The following is a 19,633-nucleotide window of genomic DNA, read 5'->3' as shown; positions in this document are numbered from 1 at the left end:
GCAGCATCCCATATAGCTGTCCCTGCGTTTTCCCAAGTTTTTACATCAAATGTCGCCGAAGCTATTGCCGGGGCCCCATTCTTTCATAAGAACTTTAGCAATCGTTTCACTTTATGCAGGTCAAATTTCACTCCTCTTTTTACCAGGAGTTGAGTCAATAACTTAACTATCACCTCCTCATCGGCCGATACATTAGCTCCCATAGTTAATGCCCCAGCCGCTGACCTGCTTCTTGAGGTGATGTCCCGTTATGAAAGCCACGGTCCCGCTGCCAGCTTGAGTCGTTTGGCTGGGGTCCCTCCGGACGCTTCTCTCAGCGTTGCTCTCTTCCCGATCACGTCGGGGTCACCATTTGAAGGGATGAAAGACACGGACTCCCAATGGCTGTTGAACAGGAGACGTTTATTACAATTTTTCTCCACTACATATACTTTCCCCGTAGCCCCAAACGCTGTTCACATGCCTGAATCTGTCATACAATTGGTCAGAGACACTCAGACATGCCTCAAGCCAGCCAGCAACTGGCCACTGCGCAAAGCTCATCTTTAACACTGCAGCCAAGTTATTTATCTCGACCTTGCTCAAGTTTTTGTTTCTACCACTTACTTCCTCATTATCTTTAGTTCGGGGACGTGTCAAACAGCGCAAGGCTACTTGCAAATTCCTTCCCCTCAGTGGGAACACACTGCTACCCAAGCGTCAGGCTGCGGGGTGTGCCCTACTCTTACACCAGTACAGGACGGCAAAGGTGAGCACACCTGCGGGAGGTGTGCCCAGGTAGAGGAATTCCTCTGCTTAGTGAAAGAGCTCATGGAAGATGTGAGTAGATTGAAGAGTATCAGGGAGTGTGAGGGGGAGATAGACTACTGGAATCACTCCCTACCTTTCCTGAGACAGACAGATAGGATGCATGATATGGAGGATTCCCTAACCTCTCTTTACCTGGCTGAACACAGTGACTTAAAGGATAAGGGGCAATGGTGACAGATTCCTGCCTGGCACAGCAGGTACATCTCCTCAGTGACTATCCCACCTTCCCAGGTGCCCTTGTGTAATAGGTATGAGGCTCTGCAAGTGGAACTGAACAATAATGAGGACAATCATTCATCTATCTTGGAGGTGTTACCAAAGTTAAGTCAGCCTACAGCCTGCGTCAAAACTACTTCCACAAAGAAAAAAAGACGGATCATTGTCATAGGAGACTCCCTTCTGAAGGAAACAGAAGGCCCAATATGCCAACTTGACCGACTTCTTAGGGAAGTCTGCTGCCTCCCTGGGTTAAAGATGTGAAGAGAAAGCTTCCTACCCTGCTGAAGCCCTCAAATTATTATCCATTATTGCTTATTAAATAGGCAGTGACAAAGTTCCAACAAGAAGTCTTGCAGAGGGGTCCTCAGCACCATTTTGATTTTTACCAGGTTCACCCCCATCAGGACAGCCCAGGACAGAAGTCTTTCAAATATAGTTGAAAGGTTGTGGTGGGTTGACCCTGACCAGCAGCCAAACACCCATCCTGCCTTTTGCTCACTCCCCTCTCCTGCGGGATGGGGAAATAACAGAAATAATGTGAGAAGACTCATGCCCTGTATGCTAGGGAGTGTTCTGATAGTCTTTGAGCTTAATGATGGTGACAGTAGGGTTGAGTGTTTACGGGTAAGAATCAGGGGGAAGGCCAATGAGGCCGATGTCATGGTGGGAGTCTGTTATAGACCATCCAAACAGGCTGAAGAGGCAGATGAAGTATTCTATAAGCAGCTAGGAGAAGTCTAGCAATCAATAGTCCTTGTTCTCGTGGGGGACTTCAACTTACCAGATGTCTGATGGAAATACAATACAGCAGAGAGGAAACAGTCTAGAAGGTTTCTGGAATATGAAATGGAGAATGACTGGATGACTGGAGACTTGCTAATGTGATACCTGTCTATAAGAAGGATCGTAAGGAGGGCCCTGGGAACTACAGGCCTGTCCTCGGTGCCAGGAAAGGTGATGGAACAGGTCATCTTGAATGCAATCACACAGCATGTGCAGAACAACCTGGGGATCAGTCAGCATGAGTTTATGAAATGCAAGTCCTGCCTGACCAACCTCATCTCCTTCTATGACCAGGTAACCTGCCTGGTGGATGAGGGAAAGGCTGTTGACGTAGTCTACCTAGACTTCATCGAAGCCTTTGACACGGTCTCCCACAATACTCTCCTGGAGAAGCTGGAAGCCCATGGCTTGGACAGGTACACTCTTTGCTGGGTTAAAAACTGGCTGGATGGCCGGGACCAGAGAGTGGTGGTGAATGGAGTGAAATCCAGCTGGCGACCGGTCACGAGTGGTGTTCCCCAGGGGTCGGTGTTGGGGCCCATCCGCTTTAATATCTTTATTGATGATTTGGATGAAGGAATTGAGTGCACCCTCAGTAAGTTTGCAGACGACACCAAGTTGGGGGGGGGGGGGGAGTGTTGATCTGCCAGAGGGTAGGAAGGCCCTGCAGAGGGACCTGGACAGGTTGGGTCGATGGGCAGAGGCCAATGGGATGAGGTTCAACATGGTTAAGTGCAGGGTCCTGCACTTTGGCCACAACAACCCCATGCAACACTACAGGCTTGGGGCAGAGTGGCTGGAAAGCTGTGCAGAGGAAAAGAATCTGGGGGTGTTGGTCGATGCTCACCTGAACATGAGCCGGCAGTGTGCCCAGGTGGCCAAGAAGGCCAATGGCATCCTGGCTTGTATCAGGAATAGTGTAGCCAGCAGGACCAGGGAGGTGATTGCCCCCCTGTACTCTGCTCTGGTGAGGCTGCACCTTTTGTACTGTGTTCTGTTTTGGGCCCCTCACTACAAGAAAGGCATCGAGGCCCTGGAGCGTGTCCAGAGAAGGGCTGTGAAGCTGGTGAAAGGTCTAGAGAACAAGTCTTAAGAGGAGCGGCTGAGGGAGCTAGGGTTGTTTATACTGGAGAAGAGGAGGCTCAGGGGAGACCTTATTGTGCTCTACAGTTACCTTTAAGGAGGCTATAGTGAGGTGGGGGATTGGTCTCTTCTCCCAAGCACCAAGTGATAAGACAAGAGGAAATGGCCTTAAGTTGTGCCAGGGGATGTTTGGGTTGGATATTAGGAAAAATTTCTTCATTGAAAGGGTTGTAAGGCATTGGTAAAATTTGCCCAGGGAAGTGGTTGAGTTACCATCCCTGGAGGTATTTAAAAGACGTGTAGATGTGGTACTTAGGGACATGGTTTAGAGGTAGACTTTGCAGTGCTATCCAGTGGTTGGACTCAATGATCTTAGAGGTTTTTTCCAACCTAAATGATTCTATGATTTTCCTTAGAAGAAACAACAGCTTTTTCTCCTGTTGTTCAACTAATTGACATGGTCCAGTGTGGTGGTTTTTCCCTGCTACGCAGCTGAATTCCATCACAACTGCTCACAGGCAAAACAGACTATAATATATAATATATATATAATAGATAATACATATTTATAGGGAGATTAATATAATTTATTGCCTACCACTAGCAGACTAGAAAAGTGAGAAAGTAAAAGGAAACTAAAAACATTCCCCCCCCCCCCCCATCCTTCTAGATCCTCCCCCCGAGCGGCTCAGTGGAACGGGGAATGGGGGTTGCAGTGAGTCCATAGCTCTTTGTCTCCATTGCTCCTTCATGGTCATTCGCTACACCTGCTCCAACGTGGGATCCCTCCCATGGGATGCAGTCCTTCCCAAACTGATCCTATATGGGCTTCCCACAGACAACAGCTCTTCAAGAACTGCTCCAATATTGGTCTGTACCACAGGGTCCATCCTTCAGGAGCAAACTGCTCCAACATGGGTCCCCCATGGGTGGCAGCTCCCACCAGATCAGCTGCTCCTGCGTGGGTTCCTCTCCATGGGCTACAGGTCCAGCAGAAGTGTCTTATTGGTCTTATTTAAACTAAAAAATGTAATACAATCACATTACATGATAATACTGTGAATTGCTCATTAATGTACATGGGCTGTGTTTGTCCATTTGTAGGCTATTTGTATTACATATTAAGTAATGTGGGCTAAGTAAGGCTGAGGTCACTTAGGTTATCTAGTCTGGAGAAAAGAAGGCTAAGAGGTGACCTCATTGCTCTGTATAAGTTCCTGAGGAGGGGAAATTGAGAGGGAGGTGCCTGTCTCTTCTCCCTGGTAACTGATGACAGATGACAGGACACGCAGGAATGGCACAAAGTTGTGCCAGGGGATATTCAGACTGGATATTAGGAAAAAAATGCTTTACTGTGAAAGTGGTCAAACACTGGAACAGGCTTCCTAGAGAGGTGGTTGATGCCCCATGCCTGTCGGTGTTCAAGAGGCATTTTGACAATCCCCTCACATATACGCTTTAGCTTTTGGTTAGCCCTGAAGAGGTCGGGCAGTTAGACTAGATGGTCTTTGTAGGTCCCTTCCAACTGAAATATTCTATTCTATTCTATTCTATTCTATTCTATTCTATTCTATTCTATTCTATTCTATTCTATTCTATTCTATTCTATTCTATTCTATTCTATTCTATTCTACGTATTACAGCCTATGGATAAACACAACAACCCCATTTTTTGCCTAATAAACAAATCTCTTTTCAAGTGAGGTGCTTAAAAATCTAAAAAAAATAATATTTTAAGATCGAATAATAACTGCTTCAAAGCAATAGAAAACATGGTACTTTGGTTTCGTTTCCTCTTTGTTTCTTACTCTCTCAGCTTCCATTTGACTGCCCTTTCCACTACTTATTCTTGTAGTCCCAAGCCTGACAATTTCTGAATTTTTTACTAGAAAAACTATGAATGAAAGAAGTTGAAAATTCTTCTATGAAAACCAATATGAACCATTGCAATGTATTTGCATTTTTTCCGTTGTACTTTTGTGTGTGCTTTATTTGATGCCCATTTTCATACTTCGGGTTGCTTGCTCTTATTTTCTTTCAACTAAGTTGAAAGACATGAAAATAAAAATACTCATTAGTTTGGCTAAGAAGTGTATATAATCCTTTTCATTTAATTGTTCAGTCTTTAAGAATAATTTGTCTTTTGTTTTCATGTTTACCATGTGTTGTAACAGGAGCAGGCTTCCTGGGTGTGTCAGTGTGATGACAGTATAGTTCAAACACTAGAAACAGATTTCAAGATGATTCTACAGCAGCAGAGCACTCTGGAGCAGTGGGCTGCCTGGCTTGATCATGTAATGATGCAAGCATTGAAACCATATGAAGGAAGACCCAGCTTTCCTAAAGCAGCACGACAATTTCTTTTAAAATGGTCTTTCTACAGGTAGCTTTTACTAGTCTTCTAAATTATTTTAACTATTTTATTATTTTCTGAAATGTATACTGTAATAACGTTGACAAAATTAAAAAAAAAAAAAACTTCAGGCAATAGTCTGAAAAGCTGTTTCATTTTTCCAGGAAAATTAGTGTTGTTAATATTAAACTTGAGACTATGTAACTCAGCAGTGGATGAAATAATCCTTGTATATTATTTTAAGTCTTGTGCAAATGTAATGAGGTTAGAAATCACAAAATCTGAAGCGCATTCAGGAGACATAACAATAAGAACATGCTGGTCTGAGCATCCCAAGGATATTCAAAATCTTGAAGAACTGTGGTAGCTAGCTCAGACGATAAGAGGGCGGTGAAGGAGAAAGGGGGAGTGAACAAGTAGGAAAAAATGTCTCCCCCTGTCCCTTCCATAGATTGGCTCCCTGACGAAAAAAGGCAATAGGTGTAATAGTTGATAGTTTCTGAGATATGGTTTCCAAAGTATGGAGTCAATGACATTGCTGAGTACAAATACCAGGTTAGTGTCATGACCAGAAATTTCATCATATCATAAGCCATTGTTACACCGCACAGTACCATAACAATCTTAAACCAGGGCCCGGAAAGGATAAACAGCATGACAGGGAGCACATACAGAAAGTAACGCGCTATAAAACTCAATTTGGAAACAGGCACAGCAGACTGGAGATTAAAGCAATCAACATTGTGACTAGCAACTATTAAGCAGGTCCAATACTTATACCAATTTCAGTTTAACACACTCTGGTCAAATCTGTCGATATCTCAACCCTTCGTGCCCCACGTTGGGCGCCAAAAAGGACTGTTGTGGTTTAACCCGGCTGGCAGCTAAACACCACACAGCCGTTCGCTCACCCTCCCCCCTCCCTCTCTGGGATGGGGGAGAGAAACGGGAAAGTGAAGCCTGTGAGTTGAGATAAAGACAGTTTATTAAGACAGGAAAATAATAATAATAATAATAATTATAATGATAATAGTACTAGTACTAATAATGTGTACGAAACAAGTGATGCACAGTGCAATTGCTCACCACCCGCTGACCGATGCCCAGCCTATCCCCGAGCAGCCGGCCCCCCCACCCCGGCCAGCCACCCCTATATATTGTTTAGCATGACGTCAGATGGTATGGAATACCCCTTTGGCCAGTTTGGGTCAGCTGTCCTGGGTCTGTCCCCTCCCAGCTCCTGCTGCACCCCCAGCCTGCTCTCTGGCAGGACAGAGCGAGAAGCTGGAAAGTCCTTGGCTTAGTGTAAGCACTGCTCTGCAACAATTAAAACATCAGCATGTTATCAGCACTCTTCTCCTCCTAATCCAAAACATAGAACCCTACCAGCTACTAGGAAGAAAATTAACTCTATCCGAACTGAAACCAGGACAGAATTTTATCCTGAGTTAGAAACATGCTATGAAACACTTTGCGTTGAATAGCTATATAATTTTAAAGACAATATCCTTAATAATATTAATTAAAATACCATGATTTCGGTTTTTATTATGTAGGGAAGACAAAATCTTTTTTAGTGTTTAAAAACCCGTTAAAAAAAAAATCCCATGTCAGCTACTACTGTAGCAGTTATCATAGTAAAGCTAGCTTTTTTTGATTCCAAAATGATACACTGTAGCATCTACTTTATGAAAGTATCATATGGATGTTTTTGTCCACAATCTGTATTTGTCTATTTTAAGATATAAACAAACTTATTTTTGCATTATTTATGTTCTACAAGTTTAAAAGCAATACCAATTAACACCTTAGTACTAGGAATATGAGCTCACCAGGCATAATATTTTAAATGACTACTTAGTTTAAAAATAAATAATCTTAATACAGTTGTATTTTTTTAAATTTTAACAAAGAACTTTCTTCCACTGTGGTCAGGTTTTACATGTGCTCACGTATTGGTAATTGTGCATATAACAAAACAAAACCCTTCCTGTCTTTTTAAAAATTTAGCTTCTAGTTGTGTAATGTGATGTCCAACAATGCTTTCGGAGAAAGGGGAGAAGCAAATAATTGGCTTTCCTGGACATGTCTTTCTGAAGACATCATAAATCAGATGTTTGTGGTTAGCATTAATTTTAAAAATAGTATTTTTGAAGTGCATATTCCACTGCATATTAATAAATTATGAAAGAATTGTTATATTTATTTCATAAATATTTCTTTTCATATTTAAATAGCTCAATGGTGATTCGAGATTTAACCTTACGCAGTGCTGCTAGCTTTGGCTCTTTTCATCTGATCCGCTTGCTTTATGATGAGTACATGTTTTACTTAGTAGAACATCGTGTTGCTCAGGCAACAGGAGAGACACCTATTGCAGTTATGGGAGAGGTAAGATACCATACAAGATAATGGATTGGTGGATTTAGTGATCGATTTGGATATGCATCTACATTTTTTTTAATGTTTAAGTGGAACTATGGGATATTTTGTAATATAACTTAATATAACTGTTGCAGATTGAATCTCAAATATATTTGGCATCTTCAAATTTGGGTTCCTAAAGTTATATACCTTAAACCATGTTTCCTTGGCTGATTTTTTTTCACAATACTAAAAATCACAATGACTTCTAACACTAATTTTCTGCAAGTGAGCTTGTTCATAAAAAAAAGCAGATCAAGCTACTAGGTAGATACCTACATTCTTGAGTTCTGGAAAAGTAAATAGTTTATATGAAAATAATAAAGTAAGAGATTAATAGGAAACTTGTTTTTAAGGATATGTTTTTACATGTATTTACACACACTTAATTCCAGTACAAATATTTACACAACTGAGTACTAACTTCAGAAGGGTAGCTCATGTGCAGAAGTTAGTTTTGCTTAAATGGTACTGTTCACGTGTATTGTTTCTTTGTGGCAAGGTTCTGGTAGTGGGGGGGTGGGGGTTGGAATTGGGCTGCAGGAGTGGCCTCTGAGAAGAGGTAAAGGGCTGCCCTGGGCTGGACACAGCTGGTTCCACTGAAGTGGAAACACTGAGGTCCAGGAGGTCCACTCAGCAGTGGACCTATCACAGGCTGATCCAATCAGTAAAGTTTGGGGTGCCTCTGTGAAAACATATTTAAGAAAGGGCAGTAAATATCAACTGGACAGGCACAGGAGGAGGGAATAAGAGTGAGAAACAACAGAGCAGTAGGAGATGCTCCATGGTGGAGCAAATATTCCCTGCAACCTGTGGAGGATCCACCCCAGAGCAGATATTCCCTGCAGCCCATAGAGAACCTTCAGAGCAGATGGAGGAATTCCCAAAGGAACTTCAACCTGTGGAGAACCCATGCTGAAGCAGATTTGCATGATAGGATTTCAGCTTGTGGAGAACCCATGCTGGAACAAAGAAAAAACATGAGAAGGAAGGCGTGTCAGAGAGAAACTGCTATGTAATGACCACAACCCTCCCTGCACCGGCTATTGCCTCAGTGAAGGGACTGAATGTAACATGCAGCAAGAACACAGGGAGAAGCGAAGTGCTTGGAGTGAAGTTGAGCTGGGGAAATGGGGAGGAAAGATGTTTTCCCTAAGCATGTAATTTTTTTTTTGTTTCCCACTACACAAATCAGTAATTAAATATTTATTTTAATCAGTAATAAATTATTTTCCAGTAATTAGTAAGTGGTCTCCCTGTTTTTATCTCCACCCATGAGCTTTCTCAGTCCCATTCTTCCTATTTTCTCTCCCATCCCACAGTGGGGGGGGTGGGGAAGTAAGCAAGCAGATGGGTGAGTGGTCTCAACTTAGAACCATTGTCTTACATGTGTCCGTGGTATTTGCAAACTGAAGTTTACCTCAGACATCTTCTCTTCAGTAGATCACCTAACCTTTAATTTTCATATCATAGAATCATAGAACAGCTTGGGTTGGAAGAGACCTTAAAGATCATCTAGTTCCAACCCCCCCCCGCCATGGGCAGGGATGCCACCCACTAGATCGGGTTGCCCAGGGCCTTGTCCAGCCTGGCCTTGAACACCTCCAGGGATGGGGCATCCACAATCTCTCTGGGCAACCTGTTCCAGTGCCTCACTACCCTCTGAGTGAAGAATTTTCTCCGAACATATCATCTAAATCTCCCATCTTTTAGTTTAAAACCATTCTCCCTTGTCCTGTCATCTGACTGAGCAAAGAGTCGCTCTCCATCTTTTTTATAAGCCCCTTTAAGTACTGAAAGGATGCAATGAGGTCACCCCAGAGCCGTCTCTTCTGTAGGCTGAACAGCCACAGCTCTCTCAGCTTTTCTTCATAGGAGAGGTGCTCCATCCTTCTGATCATCTTTGTGGCCCTCCTCTGGACCCACTCGAACAGATGAACATCCTTCTTGTGCCGGGGACCCCAAACCTGGATGCAGTCATCGGGAGCCATAGCCATGTACCTGTTCAATTTCATCAGGTAGTCTCGAACCTGCTCTTCACTTACAGTGGGTGGGACTTTGCTTCCCCAGCCCTCATCTACAGCTTCAGGGAAACGAGAGATATGAGAAGCCATATGGGAAGCAATGTACCTATAGAATTCCTTCTTGTTATTCTTTGCATCCCTTGCCAAGCTCAGTTCCATCTGTGCCTTGGCTTTCCTGATCCCATCCCTGTACATCCGGACTGCACCCCTGTACTCTTCCCAGGCCGCATGTCCTTGCTTTCACTGCCTGTTCATTTCCTTCTTCCACTTCAGATTTTTGCACAGCCACCCCGGTTTCCTGCCCTCCCCACTCACTTCCTTACACAGGGGGATGAAGAGTTCTTGTGCTCTAAGGAAAAAATCCTTAAAGAGTTGCCAACTCCGTTCATCTCCTTTGTCCGTAAGGACAGTGTTCCAGTTTTGTCCACTAGGTCTTTAAATAGCTTTACGTTTGCCCTTCAGAAGTTCAGGATGCTGACCTTGTTCTTTGCCAGGCCCATATTCCTCGAGATCACAAACTCAACCAGGGCATGGTCACTGCAGCCCAGACTGCCTCCAATCTTGACCTCTTTAATGAGCTCGTTTGCATTATTAAGCACCAGGTCCAGTAATGCTTCTCCCCTGGTTGGTTTATCTAATACCTGGACCAGGAAGTTATCCTCAACACACTCTAGGAATCTCCTGGATTGCTTACAGCCTGCAGTGTAGTTTTCCCAGCAGACATCTGGGTGGTTGAAGCCCCCCATCAGGATGAGAGTATGTGAGTGTGACACGCTTCGTGTAGTTGAAGCAAGAATGCCTCATCCACTGGCTCCCCTTGATCAGGCGGCCTGTAGTAGACCCCAACCACAAGTTGTCCTTTATTGGTCTGGTCCTTAACTTTTACCCACAAGCTCTCAACCTGTCTGTGGCTGTTTCTCAGAGGCATCTCTTCACAATCAATTCCTTCCGTAACATAGAGGGCAACATCCCCACCCCTCCTTCCCTGTCTATCTCTTCTGAAGAACTTTTTCCAGTTATGTGATCCATCCCACCACGTTTCCATGATAGCAATCAGGTCATACTTTCTAATTGCACCATTGTTTCCAACTCCTGCTTGTTTCCCATGCTTTGTGCATTGGTGTAGAGGCACTTCAGCTGGGCTATCGGTTGCAGCACCTTTTCAGAGGAACCCTTCCTAATTGCTTTGGAACAGCTCACAAGTATTTCCCTGTTGTTTCCTAAAGTGACAATGTTCCCAGGTTTGCTTTCATCACTCAGAGGTACATCCCCTTTTGTGAGAGTTGCTTAAGAATCCACATTATCTCAGGAGTTATCACCAAGGAATTGTACTTTTAAAGTGTTACAAAATGGACAGATGTGGACATATAATAAATGATTCACCTGGAATGGAATGGAAAATGAACTGGTATACTATGGACATGACTGCAGCCACATGCATGCATTTTCATACTAGCCACAAGCTATTGGAGCATAATATTGGCTTCATCGTAGATAATCTAAGGTCATGTTTGTGTAGGACTGCATCTATGCTTTTTATTGTTTATTTTGCAGTTTGGTGATTTAAATGATACATTCCCTGGAAATATGAATAAAGGTAAGCAGTCAACTCTCTAAAATGTTTAATTTTATACAGAACTAATGTGTGTCTTGGAGGAAAACAAGTCCTTATTTTTTGAAAATACAGTAAAGCAGAATCTAATGTGTATATTACTATTATATGTGTACAATATGCTATACATGATAAACAGTATATAATAATAACTAGAATGCTGTAGATAAGGTTCTTAACAAGAAAATATTTTTTTAATATTTATTATTTACGTAAGAAATTTTCAAAATTTCGCCCAGAATTTAGCTGTATATCCTTGTGAGAGAGCTGAAGGAGATGGACAGTTGGAAAAATTAAGATATGATGAGCATGCACATATACCTACATTTGTAGTGAATGATGATTTTGATAAGTGAAGATGGCAGAATTGGGTCCAAGCACTTGCCAAATAACTTGCTAATTGTTACTGAAGAATCTAGTAAGACGTGAGTTTATGTCCTCTTGGTAAACTGTAGGCTTAGTTTGTTCTCAGTTCTTACACTGGTTGTATGATTTGGGGCAAGTCACAACCTCTCTTCAGTTCAGTTTCCTTATCTATAAAATGAGATAGCATTAGAGAGAGTTCATTAACCTATTTATCTGTAGAATTTATTGACTTTTCCCAGTAAAATCTTAAGCTTTCAATTTCTACTTTATCAGGTTTCTACACTTCCCTGTGTTTTCGTATTTCATGTTATTTGCAAAATAAAGGCCCTTGTATTTAGATTTTTCCCTTTTGTGCTATTTTTTCTTGGTTGTTTTTTTGTGTAGATGAGGGCAGTGAAGTTGAAAGTGAAATAGAAGACATGGATGAAAATGGAGAGCCACAAGACAAGAGGGAGAAAACAGAACTGAACCAGGTGGGCTGTGTGCAGCAGCCAGCGCTTGAGAGTGGAGTAGAGCAGAACCTCCTAAACCCACTTCATAATGAGCACATTGTTGCAAATACTCAGACTGTCAGACAATGCACTGCTACTGGAAATACATATACTGCAGTCTAATACTGAAGCACCACACTTACACACAACTACATTAGCCCTGTTGACGCTGGACTAAATGTGGGGCGTGGAGAAAATCGGTCTGAAAGTTGACATCACATTTTTAGCTATGCTGAACATTACCTTTTATTACAGTTGTGAAAAGAAATGGGTGTATGTATGTTGCCAGGTATTTAAAAAAAAATGTAAGCAAAATCATTTTACATTGGATACTCAATGAGTTTTCCTCATTTCAAGTGTCAAGGAAGATTTTTGCCAAGCTTTGAATGTTAATGCTTTTGTCCTCTTACAATTAAAGTAACTTAATTTTTTTCATAGTTTTAAAAATTATGTTAATGTTAATTGTCATTATTATTTCATATACATGGATTTTTAATTAGGTGCACTTCTGTAAAATATCAAAATAAATACTTTATTGTATTTTTACTGGAGGCATACTCATTTGATTGCTTATGCATAAAATTTGTCATAAAAGGTGCTTTTCATTGAACAGAACTAGAAGACACTATTTTGATGAAATTGCAATCATTCAGGGGGTATTATTATGATAATGCTGGAGGATTGGGAAGATTTACCATTTTCTTTCTGTAAGGAAGAAGTGTTTTCACTGCATTTACAAATGCAGAATGATAGAATTGTAAAAATGCGGTAACGTGTACACTGTAGGCATACCAAATTATCTGATCACCATGTAAACAATACAAGCTTCCTTTAAAATCCACAGCTCCAGATTTTATTTGCGTGCCAGTTCCTCTGGTTTTGGAGACTACTGGTTCTATATTTGGGACCACTGCACAGATGCTTTTGGTGGTTGAGTGGTATTGTAGAAACTGAACCTGAAAAGAAGTGACTTTATTTTTTATTTTTTTTTAAGTGTATATGCTACTTATGCTGAACTGGACATACAAGAAAACATTCAATTTGGATGACTTTCTTCTATTCCAAGTATTTTCCTACTAATTCAATCTGCTGCTCTCATAAAAGATAATTTATGGAATGTAAGGAATGTAGCAACCCACATAATTTTCTTTTCAAAATATATTTCCTGATTCTTAAAGTAAATTTAAATTTTTACAAAACTTTAATAAAGTACTATAACTAGCACACCTCACTTGTACTTATTTCCAATTGCATAGAATTTGAATAGGTGGCTAGATGGACCACTGCCATTTAAGAATGTACATCAGGGATCATTGTACCTCGGCTATTACATGGTGCCTTAAACAGAACTGAAGCTAAGATTAGTATTTTTTTGTTATTCTTAATAACTGTTAATTTTTTTCATTAAATGTTTTTTTTTTCATGAAAATGTTATTTTTTTCGTGAAAATTTCAAATGAGGTTTATGGTCATTTATCTCTAAATTCATCTGTGCACTGAATCCTCATAGTTTTTGTTCCCCCAAATATCACTGTCATTTTTTCCTTAGAAATCAGCACCCTTCACCAAAAATCCTAAAAGTAACCCATGATAAATATTTACTCCCTTTCATTATATGATTTTAATATGTAAAAAAGAATGAACTATTCACCATTTTCCATTTTTAACATAAGTTTTTTATGCTATAGTATTGTAGTATGATGTGTATTTCAAATTTTGTATTGACAAAACTTAAATGTTTACTTATCATAGTCCTTTATTGGTAGAATGTTGGATTTGTTGTTGGTGAGAGAAGTATGTAAATCTAGATAGCTAAGAAGAGGTTGGACCTGAATATCTCCGGACTGACATTTTGAATAGTTGTTCACTGTTCATATAGTGCAAAAAGAAAATAATATATTCACACAAATAATGTATTTCATGTATTCTAATAGCAATTATCAAAAAAATGGAACTATCCCTGATTCAAATAACTGAATGAAGTTTTTATTTCTATGTTTATCAGTTGACCATTCTCTCAAATGAAATAATATTATCCCCACTTTAACAAATATTTAAAGGAATTCAGTTGCTTTAAGCTGATGTGTATACTTAAAGGTTTGAGAATTTTCTGCTTTGCTTTTATGTTTACTGAAATTTTAATCAAATGTACTCATATGAATCAATTTGCACACCTTTGCTATTTTTTAATAGATAGGTACTGTTAATGATTTAAGACCAGAGATATGGATACCTCAATCCAAATTATGTAGCATGCAGCACGTGGCTGAATTACCACATCAACTATGAAGTCTGCTTAACTCTTTTAGAGCTCTAAAAAGCTGTAGCAAGTATCCGCAGGTTAGACATTATAAGAACTCATATGATTTTGGGGTTTTACCTGATCTTGATGTGGAATTCAAAATAATTATTTTAGTGACATTTCTCCCATATAACTTAGTGAATACTGTTGGGAATGGGTGTTGTTAAATTACTTTTTAAATCACAGGGCCCAATTTTCACAAGTTTCATATTTATGAAAAGTTGTTGGTACATTTTCATATTTCCCATCATAAACCAGTTTTTAAAATCCCTCTTTTCAGTTATCTATTTCTGTATTTTATTATTATAGTGTAATATGCTTTGTGCACCCTCTTTTAATGTTTCATTAAAAAACGGAGTATATTCTTTAAATTGTTTACTTACAAAGTCATGATGTACAGCGTTTCTGTCTTTAGCTCACAAATGTGTAAAATGTGCTGGTGTACTGTCACTGAAGAATGCATGGGTCTATAAAACGTTTCAATTTAAACCAAAGCATTTTTAAATGTATGAAATACTGTTTTGGTTCAAAATATTTTCAACAGAAGACCTAATCTGATATATTTGTGGTTATCACCAACTGACATCAGCATTGTTTAGAAAAACATGTATATTAGCTAGAGCTACATTGCAATTTAATGTAATTTATAGAGTGGATTTACAAAACAAAATAACCTTTTATAGTAATGAAAAAAATTGTGAAAATTTAACTTTTTTAATAACGTAGGTATTTTTGGTAATTCATATGACAGTGATTTCAGAGTTTAAAACATTAATTTGAGAGATCAGTGTAAACTTCTGAAAATTGCATTCTTGTCTGTAGAACAGGAAAATATCATGTCTATGGTTTAAAAACAGGTCAGTGAATGGTATTCTAGTATATTTGCTAATTTGGTGATTAAAAGAAAAAAATGTAATAGAAGCATAAACAAAATACTTAGTTTTAGCATTAGAAAATTAATTTAATGTAATGCTTTGCATTAACCCTTTGAGTATTGTAAGGATAAGAACAAAATTTTTTAGATAGGTTAATTAGATCACTGAAAATACTCTATACATCTAAGTAGCTGATCATGCTGCAGAAAATATTTTTTATTTTCTAAATTAAATACTTGCATATTAGACAGAAGTGGTTTTGTTATAGAAGGCTCAATAGGCTAAATTATTCACTGCTATCAACTTGTGCTGTCTGGTGCAAAACACTACTTCTGCTCTTTTGTTTTCATAATTGCATTAATATCTCAAGAAATCAAATATGTAGCTCTACAGACATAAGTTGTCTACTTTAAGAGTCCTTTACAAGATGGAGGTTTAGAAAGAAATATGTATACTATTTTGAAAATCACTTCAGGGTAGTATTAAAATACTCTAATACTGTCGATGAAAATCTTTAGAAATAAAAACAAAACTGCTTAATTAAAAGAATAAATTTTACAGAACTGTTGGTATGTTTGCAGTCAAATTTTCTGCAGTCTATCTGATAGATACAAAAAGGAGAGTGTTGTATTCATATTACTTTTAACTTTCGGTCACTGTGCTATTGACTAATAGAAAGACAGAGGTACTATATTCAGTTTCCTCTACAGGGATGCAGCAGTTTGGATGAATGTCAGAATTAAAAACAAACAAAAAACAAAACAAAACAAAACAAAAAAAAAACACCTTGAAATTGGACCTGCCTTCTGCTGTGTTGAAAAACTTTTTTTTTTTTTTTATTGCAAGTAGTACTCACTAGAGCAAGGGAACAAGTTCAGAAGTGAGTAGAGAGTTTCTGAAATTATGTATAGAAATGCTACCTTACTGAGCTTTTTTACTGATCCTTTGCAGTAGAAATTAGCAATCCTAGGTGCAGATGTATTTATTCAAACCTAGCTGAGTGGAATAAAAAAAAAGCCTCATTACCTCGTTTAGTGGAATTACGTCGGTATAGTGCAAGTTATAAACTTTTAGTCAGTTAATGCAAATTCATGCATAATTAAAATACAGTACTCAAAGGGTTTTAATTTAACATTTTATTTGTAATTTATTGTGAATGATTACCAGTTTGCCTTGATCATTGCTGCTAGTGATTTTATGTGCCAGCAGACCTGAGTTTAATTTACCAATTTTAATTAGGAAATAGTAAAAGCTACTTACAAAGTAACTACCTAGTTTTTGTTTGAGGAAAATATGCCTTAGTTTGATCATTTAAACTCTCTTGTTTTATTCTGACTGTTTTCTTTGGGGGGAAAAAAAAAAAAAAAAAAGCAGTCCAGCAATAAAATGTTGGGACTGAAAGCTCAAAGTAACTAAATATTTGGTAAAAATTTGATCATGATGTTGTCCAATAAAAAGTTTGGATTCCTTACCCGGTGTGCAATAAACACATCCACACACTAGGTTGAAATATTGTTTATTTCAGAACTGATCAAGTCTGGGTACTAGGTGGTTTCCCACTGTGCTGGCACATCTTAGGACTTTCCATGCCACTCTTAATACAATCCCTTATCAATACATTTACATATTTGTACAATCCCCTAGCCTCCGACTGGTTACATAATTAGCATACTGCTGACATGACAGAATCATTCTGCCCGTCCTCAGAGAGGAAGTGTCTCCCAGCCTAGGGGCATGATTTTTACTATTGTAATGAGGATAGTTCACGTTAGAATACTCCTATTCTTTGTTTTTCAGCCAATTATTCATGTTACGTTTATTGGTGACATATTCAAAGGCATAGTCAGGATGTTTCCCTCAAGAATGTCAACAGAATGGTCTTCCTGATTAGTAGTTCCTCAGTTAATCATCCTTTAGACATCTCCAAGGCCTGGGTCATCTTACCCTTTCCTCAAAGAACATATTTTATCTCTTTCACACAAAACAGAGTTAACTATCTACTGGTATCAATTAGGGCTGAAATTCATCATAGAGAAGAAGGTCCATAACAAGACTATGAACATCAAAATGACCCACACTTAAATCCAAATAAGGGAAATGCTCTTAAGTTCTTCTTTGAATGTGGTGCAAGAGTTTTCAGCACTCCAAAATTATAAATACTTTTAAAGAATTAAAACTGTGGAGGTACAACCTCACCTTGACTAGTGTTTACCAGGGAGCTAATCCAGTATCTTTTGACTTGCAACAAGAGGGGGTTTGGGTACGTTTTGGTTTGTTGTTTGTTTTTTACACAAAGAATACTAAAGGGTTCCAAAATACATTGTTAAAATGATTGTTTTGTATTTAAAGATTAAATATCATATTAAAGTAATCCAATAAAGCAATTTAAAATATCATTTTTGGTACCAAAGCAAATTGCTCAGCTTCACAGAAAATTGCTCATCTTCACAGGAAATTTGGATTTACAGTAATAAGCAATGAGGCTATTGAATAAACTTTGAGTGCCTTTCAAACACTTGGGAAATTGTGCCTGAGATGGTAAACTGTAATTAGGGTAATTCTAGAGCTTGCCAATCAATAATTCTGTCATCACTCAGGACTTTCTTACCTTCTAGGAAACTTACTTGGTACCATTTATATTCTACTGTATTTTTTGTAAGTGCCATTATTTAAATTTCACTTAGTAAGTGGCAGATTACATTATTGAGTCCCACAAGCACAAAAATGTAATAACACTAGGAGAAACTGAACTTTTGTTTTCCAATTTACTGCATACATTATGTAAATGAAGAAACCAACTTTTTTGTAGACTGTACATGTGATATAATGTAATGTTGTTTTGCAGTTTTGGAATTAGTTGAACATAGTTTTTAATTATTTAAGGAAAACATCTTTACAGGATAATTTGATAGTTGTCTTTGTAAAATGTATTTGATTTTGCAAATATGTATTTCCTTATGTGATTTTTTTTGTGAGAAATGCTAAATCTTTTAGTATCTCATGTTCTCTCAAAATTGGAAAGAGAGAAATAATAGTTTGTACTCAATTTGTATTGTGTACTGTACACGAACTAGGAAACTTTTATAATTATAAAAATATATATTAACTTTTAGGGTGTTGTTTAAAAAATAATGACCGAAGCATACTAAAATCAATAGGATTTTTCTGAATATTTCAGATGAACTCAGGCTAGTTTTCTTGTGTTTTTCAAAAAAAATTGTCTTGTCTTCTGATATAAATAAATCTGTTTTCCTGTTACAAATATTTGAATTGGTTTTGGTTCAATATAATTAAATATTTTAGACTGTAAATACTATTGATTTCAAAAGAAAAATGATTTCAACTTCTGCCTTTTAAATGACAGTATATATTTATGAAGCAGTATTAGGAGTCAAAAACTAACATTGAGTTTCTCAGATGTACAATATCACCAAAGCCTACTATTGCAAGTTTTGTTTTAGTAAAATTGTGAAAACATTAGATGCATTAACTTGTTTTCAGATTATGAACGCTGTTGTGGTTTAACCCGGCCGGCAGCTAAGCACCACACAGGCGTTCACTCACCCTCCCCCCTCCCTCTCTGGGATAGGGGAGAGAATTAGAAAGAAATGAAAGCCTGTGGGTTGAGATAAAGACAGTTTATTAGGACAGGAAAGAAAGGAAAATAATAATAATAATGATAACAGTACTACTAATAACAATGTGTACAAACAAGTGATGCACAATGCAATTGCTCACCACCCGCTGACCGATGCCCAGCCTATCCCCGAGCAGCTGGCCCCCCCACCCTGGCCAGCCACCCCTATATATTGTTCAGCATGACATCAGATGGTATGGAATACCTCTTTGGCCAGTTTGGGTCGGCTGTCCTGGGTCTGTCCCCTCCCAGCTCCTGCTGCACCCCCAGCCTGCTCGCTGGCAGGACATTGTGAGAAGCTGAAAAGTCCTTGGCTTGGTGTAAGCACTGCTCTGCAATAATTAAAACAGCAGCATGTTATCAGCACTCTTCTCATCCTAATCCAAAACATAGCACCCTACCAGCTACTAGGAGGAAAACTAACTCTATCCTAGCCGAAACCAGGACAAACGCTGAAATAGAGAGTAAAGAATAAAGTCTGTATTGGACGGAGCCATGTTTATCATGGATCTCTAATAAGTTTCCAGTGTGTTTTGCATCTAAAAACGGAAAAAGTTACTTTAACTGGGGAAGACCCACGAAGTAACAGAATGCTGGAACATCAAAATGAGCTTGGAATACTAGGCTCAAAACAGGTATTTCATACAAAGCTTCG

The 19,633-nt window shown here is 38.8% G+C and overlaps 1 protein-coding gene and 1 pseudogene across 17 annotated transcripts in view; one reads left to right on the top strand and one right to left on the bottom strand.

Moving 5' to 3' along the window:
• The window catches only part of LOC310888706 (transcription factor RFX3-like), a 258,874-nt gene extending 240,285 nt beyond the window's left edge, over nucleotides 1–18,589 (top strand). For 14 of the 16 annotated variants that reach the window (XM_083815661.1, XM_083815657.1, XM_083815658.1 and 11 more), the window contains 4 exons: nucleotides 5,070–5,278; nucleotides 7,486–7,639; nucleotides 11,251–11,293; nucleotides 12,059–18,589. In XM_083815661.1, coding sequence (XP_083671787.1) covers nucleotides 5,070–5,278; nucleotides 7,486–7,639; nucleotides 11,251–11,293; nucleotides 12,059–12,288 — 636 coding nt within the window. In that variant the 3' untranslated portion in view covers nucleotides 12,289–18,589. Of the gene's footprint in view, nucleotides 1–5,069; nucleotides 5,279–7,485; nucleotides 7,640–8,520; nucleotides 11,294–12,058 lie in introns of those variants that run through there. The other 2 variants (XM_083815662.1, XM_083815653.1) reach the window with 2 other exon arrangements.
• The window catches only part of LOC310888710 (arrestin domain-containing protein 3-like), a 494,161-nt pseudogene that overhangs the window by 406,327 nt on the left and 68,201 nt on the right, over nucleotides 1–19,633 (bottom strand). The window lies entirely within an intron of this gene.

The sequence above is a fragment of the Anser anser genome, assembly GCF_964211835.1.
Source record: "Anser anser genome assembly, chromosome: W".
Classification (NCBI taxonomy): domain Eukaryota; kingdom Metazoa; phylum Chordata; class Aves; order Anseriformes; family Anatidae; genus Anser; species Anser anser.
Note: the sequence above shows the minus strand (reverse complement) of the source record. Positions and strands in the feature narration are given on the sequence as shown.